The sequence below is a fragment of the Choristoneura fumiferana genome, chromosome 15, assembly GCF_025370935.1.
Source record: "Choristoneura fumiferana chromosome 15, NRCan_CFum_1, whole genome shotgun sequence".
Taxonomy (NCBI): domain Eukaryota; kingdom Metazoa; phylum Arthropoda; class Insecta; order Lepidoptera; family Tortricidae; genus Choristoneura; species Choristoneura fumiferana.
Window position 1 is genome coordinate 15,541,432 of NC_133486.1, and position 20,762 is coordinate 15,562,193.

A 20,762-nucleotide genomic window follows, 5' to 3' on the forward strand; every position below is an offset into this window, starting at 1 on the left:
CTACTAAGGCACTTGTTCCACCGCCGTCGAGGAAGCGACTAACTATCGACTATTTTCTCGCTCAAGAAACGAACAAAAAATGTTGATACTTTGTCAGTAAAGGAGATACGTGACAATGTGTTATGTGGTTGCTGGCGATAATATTTTTTCCACTAATTAGTCGCTGTTACAAGAGCTAACAAAGATAAAATTCGCTCAGCGATGCTCGCTTGGCAGTCAGTCAGAACTCACGTCAAGAGAACAAACAGCGGTCATTAAATTTTAGGTACTCTACAGTGCTAGAAACCCCCAAGTAGTAGTAGGACTACTCGCTCACTCCCGCCCGTTTCACTCGTGCACTTGCTTATAAATAAACCCAGTGACAAAACTATTAGAACTACACACTCGCATCACACTGCTCGGCAATTCGTATCTACTTTCTAGCTCTAGTCGCTTCTTGTTCATCGTCGGCGGTGGGACAAATGCCTAAATGGTAAGGATTCGCATTGAATAACTACCAATTAATAGTGATACTGGGAAGACACTTATCTATCTGGATCCACGCATTAGGCAAACGCCGGTAGATGCACTAGATACGGTCAAATGTTAGAGAAGCAAGGGTTAACTATTTGTCTCATATGACCGCGTCCTGTGCAGTAGCTGGTGCTTACCAAATGTGTGAACCCAGCATTACAAACACATACTACCAAAAAACCATACCTGTTTTAACAGTAGATCAGAATTAGGAGAACAGCAAGTGACAAGATGTTTGGTGAGATGCAGGAAGGAAGCCAGCGTCTCCGGCGTGAGGTGGTCGCGGCTGCAACGCTGAAGCATGTGCGAGATCACCAGGAAACCACGACACTGCAGCATGTGCTGTTGCACCGTCGCGCAAGACTCCACCAGGGAACACACGAAGCCGAGGAGTTTGGAACTGTGAAATAAAGTCAGGTTACTCTCGAAAGCTATAATACCCTAGTGCTAGAAGAAAACTTTCTACAAAAACTATAGCTAGATTGGCAATGGATTTATTTTGTGTGGTTTTAATTATGAAATTCAAAGTATTTCAGAGGCATTGGTTAGCTCGAGCCTAGATTGTGAATAAAAAACAAAACTAAAGTCAGCGGTCTTCTTTTGCAATCTTTTGCAAGTATGAATGGACTCGGATTTAGCTAATTCAATTAGACAAATTTGATTGGCAATTGAAGTGGTTCGTGTTGCGTCGAAGAGGTTCATAATACTCGTACGGTTCGACGCACGCAGATTTATGCTCGAATTCAGTATTTTAACTGTTAACGATGACCATTCAAGCATCAATCAAATATTTATTATAAACTATAAACGGTCAAAATGCTTGACTGACTCAAGTATAAACCAGATGCTCCACGTCTCTCCGAATCCCGAAGAAAGAAGAAGAAGAATAAAAGAAGAAAAAAAAAGAAGAGAAAGACGAGAAAATCGTAATTACTTATCTGCCTTCTTGGAGCAAAAGATAATAGGTATCTGTAGTAAGAATACCTATGAGTAGATGGGATAGTCTAAAGACCCTTTACAGATATTGTTATCTACTTCTTCAACATCAGCGTATATGAAAGTTTCATTTGCACAAAATCGCGGATACTATCAAACGATCACAGGTAGGTATATTTTAACTACATGCATAAAGACATTGCATCTAAAAAATCCTATTATCTGCTGTTAGTGTATTTTGTAGTTTTCCAAGGAAATAGAGTCGATAAGCTATAATTAACCTTTCATGTCGGTATAATCTGCTTGGCTAACCAAAACACTCCATGGATTGTAGTCTTTGGATGAGCTCGGGTTACAAAGTTTAGACTATACCTATCTACTCAGGAATGGTAATTTACAAAACAACATCAAATTATTTAATTCACAAAGCAAAGGACGCATCGCAAACATCCTCACACATCGCTGCGGAGCGTTTTCGTTTGACGGCACCTCAAATCCTTCAAAGAAATCAAACAACTCACGAGTGGGCCAACATCAGACACTGTGCATAAGTTTGGCCCCCTTTGGCCCCGCATTAGCTTTGAAGCGAGTTGGTTCGGAGCGGGCCCGCCCGGCTGTGAACGGGCCACGATATATGCGATTTATACATACTTTAATACGTACCGGTGATAGATACATACGTGAATTTAAAAATTAAGGCTACCTACACCCATACGAAAATATAGTATTTATTACATAGTTTTCTTTTCACTGTTTTTATAACCTTCAAACATCAAACCTTTGGAATGAGCAAATATAGGTACATCAACAAATACTCGTAGTAAATGCTGGTCAAGCGTTAGCCAATCTTAGGGAAAATGAAAACTTTGAAATTTGACTAAAAGCGACTGTACTTTATGAGCATAAACAGGTATCTAGATCTAGTCAGTATCATTTTCGAGAGATGCAAACCCTCGTTGAGCGAGTCAGACTCTCATTTATCCGGTTTTCTAATTTGGAATATCAACTTGTCTATATGGAAACGTTTCCACTACATGCAAAAAGGGTCTTCCAAGTTTATGTACTTTTTGGCGCATTGATGCCAAGGTATGGCACCCACTTTTGCTAATACCAATTGATAGCAGTTAAATGGGTGGTTAGCAATTAGCTCGGCAAGCACACCGTTAATCTGTGAAGACCATAAACAATTTAGCGTGAAATTAACCAGAATTTAATAACCAGTCGAAATAACCCCCCATGCAAATGTGTCCTCGCAAAATGTCGTCCATAAATCTAGCCGGTTAAACGGAGTCGACACCAGGCAATTAGGGGAGGCTAGGAGTTAGTTTATAGCTCTTATTACCAAGGCGCCCCGAGATGGTTCGGAGTTTGTGAAGCGATTGAGGACCGACACTGGAAGTGCATTTAGCCGTGTAATGTGACCGAAGCTATTTGGAATAATAATGAACGGCTTTGCGGCAATCGGACCACGGACGGTGTCGCAAATTCGCACTAAGCCCAACAATCTACTGGAGGTGATTTAGTTCTGAAACACAGTGTGATTTAGTTCCGGCAAGACCATACGAATAGTAAACTGCTAAAGCCGAACTAAGTATAAACCGTAACTCGACTTAACTGATTTACATACTTAGCTAAAGTAATAGTTTTAATCTGGTGAAATGGGATAATCTTTGATTCTCTCAAAATCCGGTGACAACCTCCGACATATCATTATTCATTTAAGTACCAGGAGAACATACCATAACATGGGGTCTCGCTTGGGGTCTGTAGCGGGTGCGTCGTGTGCCAAGTCGAGCTGAGCGAATAGCGGGAACAAAACTTGAACACCGCCGATTGAATTTAATGCACTGTGTATTGAATGTGTAACCACAGCTTTTACTTCCTGTGAAAATAATACATGATCAAAATAATGCACGTATGAAATTAATTGTTAGATATAACAAATAATAATTATTATATCTCCCATTATTGATCTAGCCCCAAACTAAGCAAAGCTTGTACTATGGGTGCTAGACAACTGTGGTCATAGAAATAAGCGCCAAATTATTAAGAAGGTTTCTTTCATTGCACTCATAAAAATTACGAAGAGATAAAAAACTTATGCATTTGTACAATCAATCACCAGGACCAATACAACAAAGCGTGCATAAAATATCTGACACGGCTCTATTTCCAGGGCTTGTAGGACGAGTCAGATATTTTTGCACGCTTCGCTCTGTCAGATATTAATGCAGGTGACTAACACAAACCTATTTCGTATAAAAGAATATGTGACTCAACAAATGATAAATCTCCTTTGGTTCCATTGCAATGGGGTTTATACAATGAATTTAAGAGGCAAAGCAAACAGTCGGAACTATACCAACCAATATAACCAACGATCTCAAAGATCACTGTGTCACACCATCACGTCACTTTGATGTAAAACTTTCCCATGGCTACCAGGGGCTCATAAAATTCAAAGAGGTCTCACCTGAAGCATTAAAGCGTGTGGCGTGTGGACGAAATACGACACGTTGCCTTTCGGAGCCGACTGCAGACAGAGTTGACCGTCCGTCGCCACAGGATTATACATAAACACTATGGCCGACGACAATTTCCCATCATACAGGACCTGGTTACATCAAACAAAGTAAATTAATCATGTTTATGAACGCAAACTTTTATAATAATGAGGTTTAAATTCATAATGAGTTCTCGCAATCATTTTAATTATTCCCTCGGGTAAACATTATTCGAAGTGAATGTTTGAGTTGGGATGTACTTGCTAAATGAAAATGCGACTTTGTGTACCTAGCCAATCAGTTTTGGGGAGTTACAAATGAATATTGAAAGTAGTTCAATCATAAACACATAACAAAAGAAATACAAATTCAAATTCAAAACATTGAATCAGACCACAGAGAATCAGACAATGTCCATAAGTGTTAATAAAAGAACAACATTATTTAATTGTGAAACTATATTACACTAGTATACCTCTACTGAATTTGTAGCGATGGTAGGAACGATATATGCCCTTGACTGTAACTAGAAGATGACTAGTAAATACCTACCAAAGTTATTATTTTTATTTAGTCTGTGATCATTGTAGATTAAACATTCGTAGTACCCAAAAAAGTAGGTGTCTACTTACGATTATAAGTCAGAAATGGTTAGACTAGTTTCATTCTTTAAAAAGACCTCCTGATAAGATCGAACTAAAGTCGGACCGTCCCTGGACTGCAATAGTGAGTTGAACCGAATTCAGTGATTTTATAAATCATTTCTCACGATAGCATGTAAGTATCTTTATTTGGGTCCTCGACTGTTCTGTTGCCAACTCTGCTAATGAACCATTTGATTATTGATCCATCGTAGAAAGGACATAATGATTGAATGTGACGTCACTGTGTATTTTATGAAAAGGCTCCACAGTGGATCAGAATTCATTTGGTTCGATAGCTTAATATTCTTGCAAGTTACGAAGGCGAGTGGAATTTACTTGTTGTAAATGTGCGTGTGGTTATCATAAAGGAATGTTCGACAAATTTACTGTACAATACAAAAGCCCTAGGCAAAAAAATTATAAGAAATAACCAACTACGAATAAAGTCCCCGCCCTTGTGACTTGCAAGAACTATAGGTAGGTACACAATTATTTTAAGCCAATTTCAATAAGGCATTTTCCTTGCAAGCTCTTTGTAAAAAACATCGACACAAGGATGTTGTGCCAGCTGAACAGAAATGATGAAAAAAAAAACAAATTCAATCTTGTCAATCTCGCTTGAAGAAACATGCCTCATCAGCACCAATAACACAAACATGCATCAATTTAACACACAACATAACCAAGAAAACAGGAATGTTAAGGAGGTTAATTTTCTACAAGTGACAAACCACCTAGGCTAGGTTTATTGCTCGTACTTCGACTTACATCATGCAGATGGCATGCTCCTTTGTTGACTTAACCTTGATCCCACGAATACTTACCTTAATAATACATTTAAATTAAAATGGACAATGAAAATAAAGTAAAGCGACGTAGGTACCGAGTTATGCTTTTACACGACACATAACTTTAAAATAAACAGAACATTGCTGTATTATTTATTTCAAATTAGCTCAAAGTAGCAAAAACAGAAACATTTATTATAGAACCAAAAGTAAGCGGAGATAAATTCAGAGGTGAGTCCAGAAAATAAAGAACATTTGTTACAATAACACGCCCAAAGGATGTTAAGGGTTGCCACAATTCCTCATAATAATATACGTGACATGTCAGCTCATGTATACATAATATAAAAAAAACTTGTTAAGTAAAACACATACCCTACTCAGGAGTCGCATTAGCATTTTATGGTAAAAAGTTGGGAATAACCTGCGGCGTCTTGCCGAAGGAGCGATAAAAACTAGAGAAGATACGGTTACTAAAGAAATTATGAATACCTAAACTACTTGCTTAAGCGAAGCTTATAACTTGCTTTAAGCACGAATTAAATATAAAATATAATTATCAAGTTAGAGACATTTAAGTACTGAGCTAAAGCTGAAAAACGATGAAGAAAATGTAAAGTTTTTTTAATGAATTTGTTTATATTGACGTTTTTCATATTAAGTAAATCTGCATGTGTTTCGAAAGTGGTAATTACAGTTTAAATATTTTGAAACGATGTATGCTTACGAGTGCCAAAATGGCAAAAACGGAACCCTTATAGTTTCGCCATGTCTGTCTGTCTGTCTGTCTGTCCGTCCGCGGTTTTGCTCAGGGACTATCAGCGCTAGAAAGCTGTAATTTTGCACGAATATATATGTAAACTATGCCGACAAAATGGTACAATAAAAAAAATAAAAAAATTTTTAGAGTACCTCCCATAGACGTAAAGTGGGGATGATTTTTTTTCCCATCCAATCATGTAGTGTGGGGTATCGTTGGATAGGTCCTTCAAAACCTTAAGGGGGTTGCGAAAACGATTTTTCGATTCAGTAAAAATCTAAACTGGTGGGTGGAAAAATTTGAAAAAATTCAAGGTGATAGTAAGTATATCAAACTTACAAGAAAAACTATAACGGTTTAGTTTTCTTGAGAATTATTAGTAGTTTAAGAGTAAATAGCAGCCTAAGGTATAAAATATACCTACCTAAACTTGGAATATTCCATACAAAATAAGTACGAAATCCTTAGAAAAAACTTAATTTTTTTGTAATGGCTACGGAACCCTATTTTGGGCGTGTCCGACACGCTCTTGGCCGGTTTTTTATTTTTTCTTGTACAGTCACCTGTATTAATTCTGCCACAGCAAAGCGTGCAAAAATATCTGACACGTCCCACCGGCCCTAGAAAGAGAGTCGTATCAGATGTTTATGCACGCTTTTTTGTGTCAGATGTAGGTGCTGGTGACTGTAAGTTTCTTTTGTTTGATTTTATTACATCTTTTAAGGTCTTTTTCCAGTTATTTTCATGACTCTGCCATCAACGCTTTATACAATTTTTCGGGGTAAAACCTATTCCATGTCCTTCTCAAGGTCAATTTACAGGATCATGCACCTGACAGACCAAAACAACTTGCTTGAAGGTTGACTTATTCAAACCATTAAAAAATGCTTTTTGTAATAAAATAAATAAAACTGGCACCCCTGCATTGTTAACCCGTTGACAGCCGGCCGCTGGGCGCTAAGAGCTCAGCTCGGGTTACACTCGCGGCTAACAGCAATGGGTATAAGTGTTACCTAACACTTCACAGCCAATTGACTCTCTTGACTCTTAGCATCACACACAAAATATTGGCGTAGATGCCCAAGTTGTTATTAGTCGAGAAGGTATGAGTGAGCCGACATCGGTCAAAATTTTGGCTGTACCACAGATTAAAAAGTTGTCATATTATGTCTAAGTTACAGCACGGAAAAATAATCTGTTCAGAGTTTGTCTTTTGCTATTTAGTCATTAAAATTACGTTATTGTTACTTTTATCTTGGCCCGAAAACGAATATTATTAAAGAAGTAAGACCGCATACTAATTCACCGATTAGACTATGACCAACTTTTCGAGTTACAAAGATTATCCAATAGGCTTAAACCCTAAGTAAAATTATCCAAAGTAAAATTATCGAAAACCATTGGTCACGTATTTTTTCGTCGATTAAACTTACAAATTATGAAGATTATAGCCCCTTTAACTCTTTACAAGCCTTGGTTAAATTTTACTTAGACGTGGCGTCATGGGACCACACTACTGAACTTTGATGCGCTTTATCTTTGTTTGATTGATAAACGAAAAAAAACGTACCTACTAATCGAATATTTTTTGATAATGTCTAACGGACTAAACAGACTTCTTTATTACTCGTATCTTTCAGACGTAGCGGCGTCGCCAATTAAAACCACTTTACGATGAGACGATAACTTAGTACTTAGCTCCAGCGTGTCTTTGATGCCCTAGTACAAGTTTAGCAACTAAGCTGCATATGTCGAGTTAACGGGGAAACTTCCACATTGCAGTCCGCCAGTGTCTCCAGATATGAGGGATTAAACAATGTTAGTTTTAAAGTTTAAACATAAGAAGAGAACTTGACTTAGCAGTAGCACTATATTGCAGAATATCTCGATCAATAATTTCAAGGGGCACAAGCTCCAAGCATTATGCAATCACAATCAAAAACTTGTGTCGAGTCAACACAAACGTTTTTCTAAATAAATAAAACCTACGCTTTCTTCTCTGGCCCGCAAAATATTGTTCATGAGAACGGTTAACTTTCCAGCAAGTAAATTATGTACAAATTACAAAGAAGTTTACTAAGTGACAAACGAGAAAACAACAAGCGTAATCACCTTTCTATAGCGCAATATGTCGCGAGAATTCTGCCATGAATAAGATTTTTCGCGAGCACTCGCATTACATCACAGAGATTTTGAGACTTGACTCTGAAGATCTAATTCCTTCAAGCTCTTACGTAAATCAAATTATAGCAAAACGATCGCGACTTAGTCCCGCTGTGTGATAACTTGAGATGTTCGTCTGAGAGTGACACACGAGTCACGAATTAATTTATGTTCGGTGCAGAATCTCACTGCACTGCTAAGTATTTAGATACGTATGTTCAGCACGATTTACTCGTAAGATTGATGGCATCGCAAACATTAATACACACACATTAGCACAACTTATCAACTTATCCTGTCACCCTTATGACAATTGTAACACAAGCTTGCACGGTAGAAGGCAGAAATGCAAGCAACAAGCATGTGTTACAGATAAATTAAAGTACATTTCAGAATCCTTCAAATTGTAAGTTGAATTTTTCCCCAGAAGTTCCAATGGAGTTAAGCTGACAGCGACGCTGCCGCGGTGCTGGCATGCGGTACTTAAGTAAATCTATTTATCTCCGTCCCCGACGGATCTGCGACCTAGGTCTAGACTAGTCCTCTTGCCTAATGCCGCCCTCTCGTGGCTTAAGTGCACTCAACTAAAGTACTTTTAGATTAGGCCAGTATGCTAGTAGCTTTACTGCCAAGCCTAGACTTCTAGTCTAGAGTTTGAGTATTTAGCTAGATAAATACTGAAAGAGTCTAGACAAACGACGTGATTAAGTAAGATTTGGGACTTGCTCTTATTATTAAAGGACGGGAGGATTATGGAATTAACGATTATGTTTCGATTTAAATTTTGAAATTATAATAAATTTATTCTGTGATAATTAATAAAGAAACAATCAATCAATAGAGATAAAGAGCTCCAATTAACGCCTTTTCAAACTCAATTGTTCCACTGGCTTACTGAAAAATGTTTTTATTCCCTTAAGCAATATTTTAGTAATATATGAATTTATTAATTTACGTTATGTTATATATAAATAGGCATATTCGATTATAATAATATTCGCATGACTTTTTAAGTTTAAATGTTTGAATGCTAAATTAATTGTAAACATCATTATATTGTAACAACATTTAATGCAAATAAAATATATTTCTATTTCTATTTCAATGATATAAACAATGTTATTGTAGCTATGTGTCGTACTTTAAATAGATTTTATTTTGCGCCGAGTTAATTTCGGTCATCTGGGTATTTTTATTAATAAATTGAAGAGATCCACAATAATCTGCAATAATAACCATTAAAAAAAGCTTAATCCTTGAGATCAGATTATAATTAGGCAGCGCAGCGCAAAGCACTTTGAAAAACGATGAGACGAGATTCCGTAACAATAACTGAACTTTGATATTTATAGTAAATCCGGTGGGTAGCAAGGCAAAGTTGGAAAATTCCAGCTACGGCTGCTGGAATTTAATAAAATATAAGAACAGGGTGTACCAGGGGAACCAGAGTCGGGCGGGGGAGGGCCCATCTCGTTACCGAGATTGTGTTTACACAAAAGTGCACGCAACGCAACTAGCCGCGGGGAATGACACAGGCAGCGACAAAAAGAATAATGAACCATGGAACCAGACCATAATAGTAGATTATTGTCGTGGCATGGAAGTAGGCAATTGCTGGTTGAGTCAAAGTCAAAGTCAAAGTCAAAATATCTTTATTCAATTCAGGCTATAACAAGCACTTATGAATGTCAAAAAAAAATCTACCACCGGTTCGGAAAAACCTCTGCTGAGAAGAATCCGGCAAGACACTCAACGAGGTATATATATTTTTTTAAAACAGATTTACATATTATTAAATAATATGTATTCAATGGTGCGTGTGAAGTTCCCAATTCGCACTGGGCCCGCGTGGGAACTTTGGCCCAAGCCCTCTTGTTCTGAGAGGAGGCCTGTGCCCAGCAGTGGGACGTATATAGGCTGGATGATGATGATGATGATGTATACATCACAAGTATTTAACACAACTTTATTTTTAACACAGTAGGTTCGCTATTTGAAGGGATCGCTAATGCGGATCGGAATTATTTCCAAATATCCCTGTCCATGATATAATCATTAACTTTATAATACGCCTTTGATATTAATGTCTTCTTGACAATAGATCTGAATTTTGTATCCGTTTCATTTATAATATTTTTTGAAATTAATTTTCCTTATAAAAACGTATGCAATTTCCCAGAAAAGACTTTTTGGTTTTAGCCAGTCTGTAAGATGGAACTTTAAGCTTCCCTGTGTTTCTAGTAGCCTTTGGCTTATCGACGTTAGTGGGAAAATCACATATGTTCTTCCTTACATACATGATTCTTTCAAAAACATAAAGCGACGGCAGGGTTAGGATACCTGTTTCCTTAAAAAAAGATCTCAAAGATTCACTCCAAGTGCGACTCAATGTCTGCAGCAGATTAAATAGAACGAAATAATGCTATTAAAGTAAGCAAAATACACCAACCGTGCCGTCGAGTATGAGAATTAACTATTACGAAGCCAGCAATTGATATTGCAGCCGAGACTAATATAAAGCTTTTCTCCAAAATGGTGAAGGCAAAAAACTAAATTAGGAAAAACTTTTCCTCAAAATATATAATGTCATTTAATTTTAACCAATAAAATGTTGCTTTCCCACCTTTTTTCATGAAAAAAAAACTGCAGTTGTATTTTTCCACCGAAAACACCAAAAGCTGTTTCAGATTTAGTAAAAAAAGTCCGGAATTCTAACAAAGTAACTGTACCGGTCATTTGAGTTGGCTGCATATGACTTGTGCCAACATTTCCATGGCACTTTTAACTTTTTGAAAGTTTATGATTCGACATCGACAATAATGGAATTTGAATGCGACATTACTGTCGAGCTAGCTAGCCTGCAATCTATATTAACTTTTTAATTTTTCGCTATCCTTAAACTATGCACTTCCCCTTCTGATATGTGAAGAATAATGTCAACTTTTAAGGACATTTTTGAGAAAATTGTTTTGTAAACCCGATGCTAAAACATTATTAAACAATAACGAGCTTTTTTTATAGAAAACTAGAAAAGATAAACGGTTCTCAAATCAAAAATCCGCCAACTACGAAAATAACAATTTGAAATGTAAGCACCAATCAGAGTTCGAACTGGTGGAACACGGAATGCATAAATGTTAGAACTTCAAGCAACTTCAGCATTCACGGAAAGTCTGATGTTTTCTAAAGCGGAACTTTCTTGCTCCCCTTAATACGAAGTTTTCGTGCAGCCGGGGCGCAGCGAGCTACGATCAACAGCAGAACCTAGGTATTCCTTGCAAGTTTTTGTCAAAAAATAAATTTACAATTGTAGATGCTGCCCCGGTTAATAAAAAAAAAATCTTGATACTTGATGAATGAATGATACTTCAGAAAACGATTCTGATTCACGTCGAGACACGTAACATTAAAAAGCATTTAAGGCTAATTAAGTTACATTTTAATCAAAACCAGTGAGCATGTGCGTTGCTATAGCCACGCGAACTCACTCGAAAATTGCGACGAACAATAAATTTAATTTGTAGTCTTTGCAACAGCACTTCACATGCAAATTAGACCTCGAGTAGGTACATACGTTGCCGCTTCCCCGAAACACGTAAGCTCTGCAGCACATACGGTTTGATATTAGTTTTATTCGTAAATTAAATTTCGAAGTCCCGCGGCCCTAGCCAAACATTCCACAAGTAATATCAACTCAAGTTCATCACATGCCCGAAAACTTATAAGAAACTTTTTGCATCATGAGAAAGAAAGTCAAAGTCCCCGGAAATCTCTGAAATTATATTAAAAAGTTTGATACGTTTGGGGCGACGTGCGGCGAATGGGAGACGGACTACTCGCGGGCAGAGCACGGCGCGTCGCGGGGCCACGGCGCGGGCGAGCGGTGGCACAGAACTATCACAGGCAAAAACTGTTGCGTAAATGATTCCAAATTCTAATGTTGGCCACACAAGCTCTTTTTCTCGAATAATTCAATCAGCGCTGGAGATAGATATTCATAGATATTTAGTATTATTAAATTCCTTCTAAATATTCGTTATGATAACTTTATACTGTCCCGACAGAAAATACGCAGAACTATTCTCGTAAATACAAAAACGAATCCCAAAGGGCCTCTTCTCATTTTCTATTTCCGAAATTACTTTATCATTCAAAGGAGTAAATCCAATTTAAATGTAGCTAGGTGTAAGCCCCCGGGTCAATGCTATTATCCCGAAATACCTATTCCCGGAAGAGAGAAAACTTAAGGGCGTAATGAAAACCTCATTTAAAAGTACCTACTATCCAGAGAGTCAGGTTTCGCAAGTCATTAAAACAAAGATTCGCCGTCAACTAAACCGCCCAAAAATTATTAACGAAAGCCCCTTAAGAATTATATTAATATTAATTATTTCGAACAAGTTACTTTCACGCAGCTTGCAGCTTAATTTTATAAAGAGAAATACATTATTCAAATGAGTGAGTACCTACTCGTAGGCGGGCATTGGGAGCATGGGCAGCTGGGCACATGGGTGGGTACGGGGCTTAGTAAAATCGAGAGGTCTTGCATCCATCGCCACTCGCCGGCTCTTAATTAGTTTTTCCGTCAACTTTTAATGACATTCCGAGCGGCCTAAATGAAAGATAAACAGAGAAACTCAGCGACCATTCCTATATTAGATTGTCCCGCCAAACGAAGAGAAGTTAACTGAATTTGGGCAAAGTTCGATTGTGTTATGGCAAAGAAAATGCCTCGAAAATTGAAATTAGTTGCGTCTCGAAAACTTTCCTCGGTTTTGAAGGCAATTGTAAATTAAACCGATGGACATTGGACAAGTTGAGAGAATTGTAACTTAATTAGGCGACTGTGCGTCTACTTCTGGAGTTGGACGTGTTTTCTTAGGGGAAGGAAGTTCGGAACGAGGCCGCCATGAGGGCGCCGCGCCGACTTTTGCTCAACCTTGGGTACCTATTTACTTTCTCAATGCTATACGATGATGTATTGATATTGATATTTACAGGACCATAGTTCCCGAGATCTTTACCCTGAACGACTAAAGCACCGAGTGCGATTGATCTTTTTCGAATAACTCATCAATTAAAAATCATCCAAGAATTCGTAGGTTTTCTTGAAAGAAACTAAATAGTCTAGACAATAATATGAACTACCAGGAAGTCATAAGCATGCAAAGGCCAACCGTGTGTAGGCAACGGCATGCCGTGGGCGGGTCGAGTGTACCTAAACTTTTGACAGCACCGGTGTTAAGCGGGAAAGTTCGGCGATGCTGGATAGCGCCGTTGAACAACTCCCATTCATTAAAGCTATCTCACACACACAATCTAATGCGGCTATGTGTAAAACTGCATACTGTACTGACTTCTAGTACCCAAACGTATCGTACGCGACACTTCATGTTCCAGCTATCCTAGTTACAGCTATAACTTTTTGCCAGTGTCATTTTCCAACTTGAATAATGATTTACGTTTAGAATGTATTCAATATTTATATGAGAAAAAAAGTAAATGGAAAGGGTAAAACCATAAAATATATCCAAAAATATTTGTTCTTTTTCGGCCTTTGTCCCTGTTCCATTTTTACACCAATAGCTATTCAAGGCTTCCCTCACGTCTCCACACAACGAGATAAAAGGCAGATTGTCAACCAGACAATGCCTCCCACGGCACATAATTAACTAACCACTAACATCCCACCGGCAACTAGTCGCACATCACATTAAATCAGGGGTAGAAACGGTCGTTCGCAACCTCTGCAGTTATTGGGGTTGTAATAAAGCCGTTAATTTGTATCCGACCGGTGAACAATGAGGCAACTAATAAATAACTTTACAGTTTAGTCCGGGGCTATTTTGGTGGGAGCAGCGGGGGGCGGGGACAAAATAAATAGGGAGTGATCTTGGACGAAGCTAGATATACGTCTAAAGATAAGCTCCTACCGCTTTTTGAAAAGTTTCTCACGTTTGATTTTAAATTTAAATGAACTAGCGTAGCGACGACCCGGTATAGCCGCGCGGCTTTGCACGGACGTAATTTTGAGAAACTAACAGGGTTAAAGTAGGTAATAACTAACACTATAGGATTAGACGAGAAAAAAAAGTCCCACTTTATGTCTCTGGGTGGGAGGTATCCTAAAATTTTTTTTCTAGTTTTTTGTTACTGTTTTGTCGGCATAGTTGCTACATTACATTGATAGTCTCTGAGCAAAGCCGCGAACCGACGGACGGACGGAGAGACAAACATAGACTATCAGGGTTCCATTTTTGGCACTTTGGCTACGGAACCCCAAAAAGTTTTTTAAGTATACCTTAAGGTTTAGTCTACGTAAAGTCATATAAAGTTATCTAACTGATGATGCTAATCGCATTCAAATCCACCGCATCCATAACATTGCGGTGGGCAGATTACCAACAAGGATTATCTTTGTTCCGGATACTTTGTAAGTACCTTCACGTTACACTTCACTTGCCCCGTGGGAAAAATGTGCGTAATGAAATACCAACCCTCATCATAATGTATTTTTAGTTAACAATATAAACATGCTTTAGTGAACAAAACGATTTTTTTTTAAACATGTGTTACATGAAAGAAAGAGCAACCTAGTCCCTCTTGTACAGTCACCAGCATTAAGATGTGACTTTCGACGGCCTGCAAAAATATCTGATCATTGGTGGAAGGCATATATATATGACGATCTAACACGGTATAAGTATGTGATGATTTGTGGCCGGTATAAATATAGTTTTTTGGTAACGGCATAAGTATCTGACACTGGGCTGCTTAAAAATATCTGATATTGCACAAAATCAAAATTATGTAATCCACTATCAGCATAAACATCTATTCACTGTGAACGCATAACCATCGGATCACAGGTGGCATAAACATCTAACACGATACAAAATCGAAAATATGTCACTAATCTGCAAATATGAACTTTATTTTCTCGTTTTACGAATAGATTTTGAATACAACGATCTGACACTTCACGAGAAGAGTGCAGACTTGTCACTGCATATGCCCGTCTCACGTTTTACAAATCCCATTTTTATGAAAGAACATAATAAATAATTCTTTGTAGCTTTTGAAATAAGAATATTCTCGTGGCTTCGTGATTTTCTAGCAAGGAGGTTAATTTAAGTCGGTTAAACTCTTTCTTTTACTAAAAATGCATGAAAAATAATGTTACGTCAGACGTCAACAATAATTGTTTTTTGGATTTAATTATCTTTTGCGAGATTCATAATAACAATTAATTCTTGTTTTCAATCGATGATTCAATGCCATGGCGACTTATCAGGTGGATGTCCACTTGAGACATAGAAACAGCAGATACTATATAGAAATTCTCAATGATGTGCTGCTACCCTCATTGCGAATCACGTACCCAGAAATTAATCCTGTATATATGGTGCAAGACAATTCCTCTATTCACAGCAGTCGTATCGTCCGTCACTGGTTCGACCAACAAGAAAGGATTCAGTTACTTGACGACTACCCCCCCCAAAAGCCCCGACTTGAATCCCATAGAAAACGTGTGGGGCTTAATGACACAGCAGTGGGACTCTACTCAAGCTAGAACAAAGGCAACATTAACCCAGCATTGTTTTGACATCTGGGACTCCATGCGGGGATTGAATCATTGCTTCAATATGGTTATGTCTATGCGAGATAGACTAAGCGAAGTAATAAGTGCCGAGGGAGGCTATACGAAATATTAATTTTAGTTTCAATACGAAGTAGTAGTCAATTTTCAGTTTATTGAATATTATTTTTTTATTTTACGATAGTTATTGAGGAAATTCCAATAAAATTACATTCATACCTACCTACCGTTTCTTATTGCACGTCGCGTTTTATGTCGTTGGATCGGCCTACAAACGCAACGTACCTAATTCTAGTTAGCAATTTTATAATCTGTCAAACTAGCGATAGCCTGAATCGTGAGACGGGCATATGCAGTGACAAGTCTGCACTCTTCTCGTGAAGTGTCAGATCGTTGTATTCAAAATCTATTCGTAAAACGAGAAAATAAAGTTCATATTTGCAGATTAGTGACATATTTTCGATTTTGTATCGTGTTAGATGTTTATGCCACCTGTGATCCGATGGTTATGCGTTCACAGTGAATAGATGTTTATGCTGATAGTGGATTACATAATTTAGATTTTGTGCAATATCAGATACTTATGCCGTTACCAAAAAACTATATTTATACCGGCCACAAATCATCACATACTTATACCGTGTTAGATCGTCATATATATATGCCTTTCAACAGTGATGAGATGTTTTTGCAGTGCTGTCCATAGTCATATATTTATGCTGGTGACTGTACTGTATAGTGCACGTTTGACCTTGAACGAAGAACATAAGAGTTTCTCATTTTTGAAAGAGCCTAAGGATGCACTTTTAGAACATTTACAAATAGAGAGTCAGACACTTGCCACCCCCTTCTTACAATACGAGTATTATAAAAGTTCACCTTTGAGTAGTGCCATTTTATTGTAAAGTAGTCCATGGAAAGAATATGCCGTAGACACAGTGAATAAACCAGTAGGTAAGGTACCAGAAGACCATAATGTTAGTGAAGTTATTTTGATATTGAACCGCAACCGATCTTACGTCATGGAGGTTTTGCGTAGGGTCGTGGACGAGGTCTCCGAAGCGGTCGACACGCACCTCTTCAGTCGGGAGCTGCGTCGGGCACTCTGTCTCGAAGCGGAACTGGCCCTGCCACCACAGGAGCGGACCATACAGCGGGATGTGACACGTGACGCGTGGCGTGGGGTCACAAGGTGCACACGCGACGAGACATGAGCGTGTAGGTGCACGATTGGACTCAATCGAAACTATTCAGACATTCAGTATATTTAAGAGTGTCTATCAGACTTTGGTGACGCGTTGCTCGTTGATTCGTAAGATGCTTAGACAATTTTCGAGTAGCCCAATCGTTTCCCAAAAAACAACACAACATAAGCGAGACAAACATACAAAAATAAATAGGAGCGAGCGGCGCGACATGCTTACACGCTTGCATGCTTCAATATCTACGAGCAGCGACGCATGCGCAGCGGCCACTTCGCGCGCTTCGTCAGCCAGCCGCAGTCCGCGCGGCGTAGAATCTTCTTTAAAAACTACGCATGCTTCTTCTGTTTCTGGCGCCTTGGTATCTTCGGATGGCGAAGCGGGATCAGAGGTTTGAGGTTCAGGAGGTTCCGGGATGGACTCGGGTTCGGGGAGGGCGTCAGCGCTGTCAAGCTTGGGCGCAGCTGTCTCGCTCACCCTTTTGTGGTTCTCTGGCAAGCTGATGTTGCATTCGTTGTCGAAACGGAATTGACTCTATCCATTGGTTAGCAGTGGACAAAATACATCGATTCATTATTGGTAAATAAGAAGAAATAGAGAGTTAACTTTATCTTATCATCTAGAAATTGGTGAACTAAATGAACAGCCTTGGACGTTTTGTGACGTCACTTTGGTGGTTGCGTCAAATAGTTTGCCGATGAACGTAAATTTCGGTATGAGATACTAGATAGTTTGTTGCTGTATTGGCTGTGAATGCGAAGTTACGAGTAAGTATTATAACTTAAACGTAGTTATTTATACGATAGAGATAGATAGAATAATATGTCTGTTATATTTGATTATAATATTATACAACATTATTAATTATATTATTAACTATATTATACAACACAACACTTCAAATCAAATCTTTCAATAAGTTAAAGGGAAAACCAGAACACTGAGAAAAATTTGGCAAATGCTGTCGAATTAGAAAAATAAAGACATTTGCATTGGTTTACAACTCGATGCACATCTGAACACGGATATACGTTAAACATTTATTTCTTGACTTTTACATGTTAGAAAGATCATCCAACGAACGCATCTCACACCGATAATTTAAATTTGTTTTTTTTTTTAATTTTTTTTTTTTAATTTATTTATATATTCAAATTACAAGCTAGGTACTACACATTATATATTCTCGCCAAACTGCTACGTTTGATGGCGAGACGCGCTCAGTTTTCATGCACTTCTATCCTATCCAACTTATCCTATAATATTAAATATAATGACCCGGATAACTCACGTCTTAAATCGAGTTTAGCTCGACATGTTTCGGGCTAATCCGTAGCCCCTTCGAGTTTAGCCCGAAACATGTCGAGCTAAACTCGATTTAAGACGTGAGTTATCCGGGTCATTATATTTAATATGAGTGAGTCTCACGGTAGTTTTATGTTTTATCCTATAATATAAACTAGGCTATTAAATCTTCATAAATAACGACGGTATTGGTAGAGTCAAAACACTTAGCAAATGGCAATGTTTTTGTATTCTGTGAGATCAAAGATATGCTTTGAATCCTTTTCATCATCATCAGGAGCCAATTATTGTAGGAGAACTCCTCAACTCACCTTATATCCTGGTCCCAGGCGGTGCATGGCGCAGATCTGATGCGTGGTCAATGCTTCACCGAACAAGTAGATGGCCGCCATCTGCCCGCAAAACACGCGCTCCTCGTCCAACTCTGCTGTCGCACCGATATAGCATTTGTCGAATGGCTGGAACAAACAAGAATAATTTAATCATCATCATCATCACCACTATATCCGCCGTAGGGCGTCCACGGTTGGACATAGATTTCCCCCATATACATCCAGATGCTTCGGTTAGAAGCGCTGGATCCATCGTGAATCCGCGGTTTTGACCAGGCCATCCGTCCATTTCGTATACGAGTAATATAATAATCGAGCATAATTATTTTCACTGTTTTGTGTTGAGCACAGCCAGCACAGGGTTTCGATTGTGGTATCATCGTCTTTGTGATGCAAGGCACAACTGATAACAGTAAGTGATTTGGTTCCCTGGACGTGTCTGCGATAAGCTTTCATGATAGAATTCCATAATTCGCAAAATTCGCCCTTATATCTCATCTAATTCAAAAACGAAATCTCTGTGCAAAATTTGAGCTTTATATACAGGAAATTCATAAACAGCGGCCGGGGTTTCAATGCAAAACACTCCGTTGGGTGTGCCCCACCGTTCGGCTAAACCAACAAACAACATAATCCTCTTTAATTCATTCCAAAGTACAAGGAGCGATCGAACGGGAGGAGCTTAAGAATTCCCTGCAAAAAACCAGCCCAAATCCGGGCCATAGGTTGCTCATTTATAAGAAAAATAAAAAGTAATTTCGTGTAAAGCCTCTGTATAAATCCGACCCAAAAAATCTGTAATTAAGCCGGAGTGGTCGACGTCCCGAGAGGTGCCAGATTAAATATAAATAACTACGAGGTAGCCGGAGATCGAGAGATATTTAGAAGCCAATAAAACGACAGGGTTTTCCGTTCGCCGGATAAGAAAAAACATAATGGGCGCTCGGAGAATTACCCGGCGCGGGATATGACGAGCGTAATCCGATGTACATAGAGAGAATACGAGGGGGATTCTTTCATGATATTGTTGTGTGCTTAAAAGCGTGAAATATGTTAAATGTAATAAACGTTAGAGCTGAGAGAATTGGGGGAATCTCCGCTTAGCGCGTTACCGATAAGCGCGTTGCGTCGAGTTTTCATAAAGAAGACTGCATTAGCGGGCAGGCCAAGCAGCCGCTCACGAGCGGAGCGCGAACGGAAGCATAATTATAGAACACATACATACATACACATACACATACATATACATACATACATAAAATCACGCCTCTTTCCCAACGGGGCAGGCAGAGACTACATCCTTCCACTTGCTACGATTCTGGCATACAACTCTCGCTTCCTCTACATTCATCAATCTTTTCATGCATGCACGTCGGTTTAGAGTACTCCTGACCCGACCTTTCTTCAGAACGTCCCCGATTTGATCGTGGTACGTTCGTCTAGGCCTTCCTCTCCCAACGTTCCCATTCACGCTCGTCTTATAGATCTGCTTAGTCAATGTTTTCATTCATTCTCTCAACATGCCCAAACCATCCAAGCATCCCTTTCTCAATCTGCGTAATTATAGAACATACCTACATAATTTTGATATAAAGTCCTAATTAAAATAAACTGTTGTAACCTAGTAGGTAGTTTGGCATACGGCACGGCTTCTCAACCAGAGGGTTGCAGATTCAATTATGTATACATCCTAGCACCATATGAGTTTTTCCGAAGGCATGTACGAAATTACAATTACAACACGAACTTCACAGTTTAGTTCATCGTCTGTTGGACATTTGCGAAGCAATCCAATGGTCTGTGAGAAGTTCCAGTGAACTAAAAGAATTTCCTTGCTCACCCGCGAGGCGCGACCTTATGATAGTTAAGCTTATGCAAGATATGCGTGTTCACAAATCACACAAACCCATCTATCACCACCACCACATCGCACTGACGCGTTTCGAACTCAACCAGAGCTCATCTTCAGAGTAACACAACCGTACACCATGCTATACCTAGTGCCATCCACAAAG

At 38.7% G+C, this 20,762-nt stretch overlaps 1 protein-coding gene across 1 annotated transcript in view; it reads right to left on the reverse strand.

Moving 5' to 3' along the window:
• Positions 1-20,762, reverse strand: part of rg (A kinase anchor protein rugose) — a 446,901-nt gene that overhangs the window by 215,213 nt on the left and 210,926 nt on the right. The window contains exons 9-14 of the mRNA XM_074098176.1: positions 18,727-18,873; positions 17,333-17,644; positions 16,928-17,035; positions 3,923-4,063; positions 3,189-3,331; positions 700-913 (exon numbers count right to left, since the gene is read on the reverse strand). Coding sequence (XP_073954277.1) covers positions 700-913; positions 3,189-3,331; positions 3,923-4,063; positions 16,928-17,035; positions 17,333-17,644; positions 18,727-18,873 — 1,065 coding nt within the window. The remainder of the gene's footprint in view (positions 1-699; positions 914-3,188; positions 3,332-3,922; positions 4,064-16,927; positions 17,036-17,332; positions 17,645-18,726; positions 18,874-20,762) is intronic.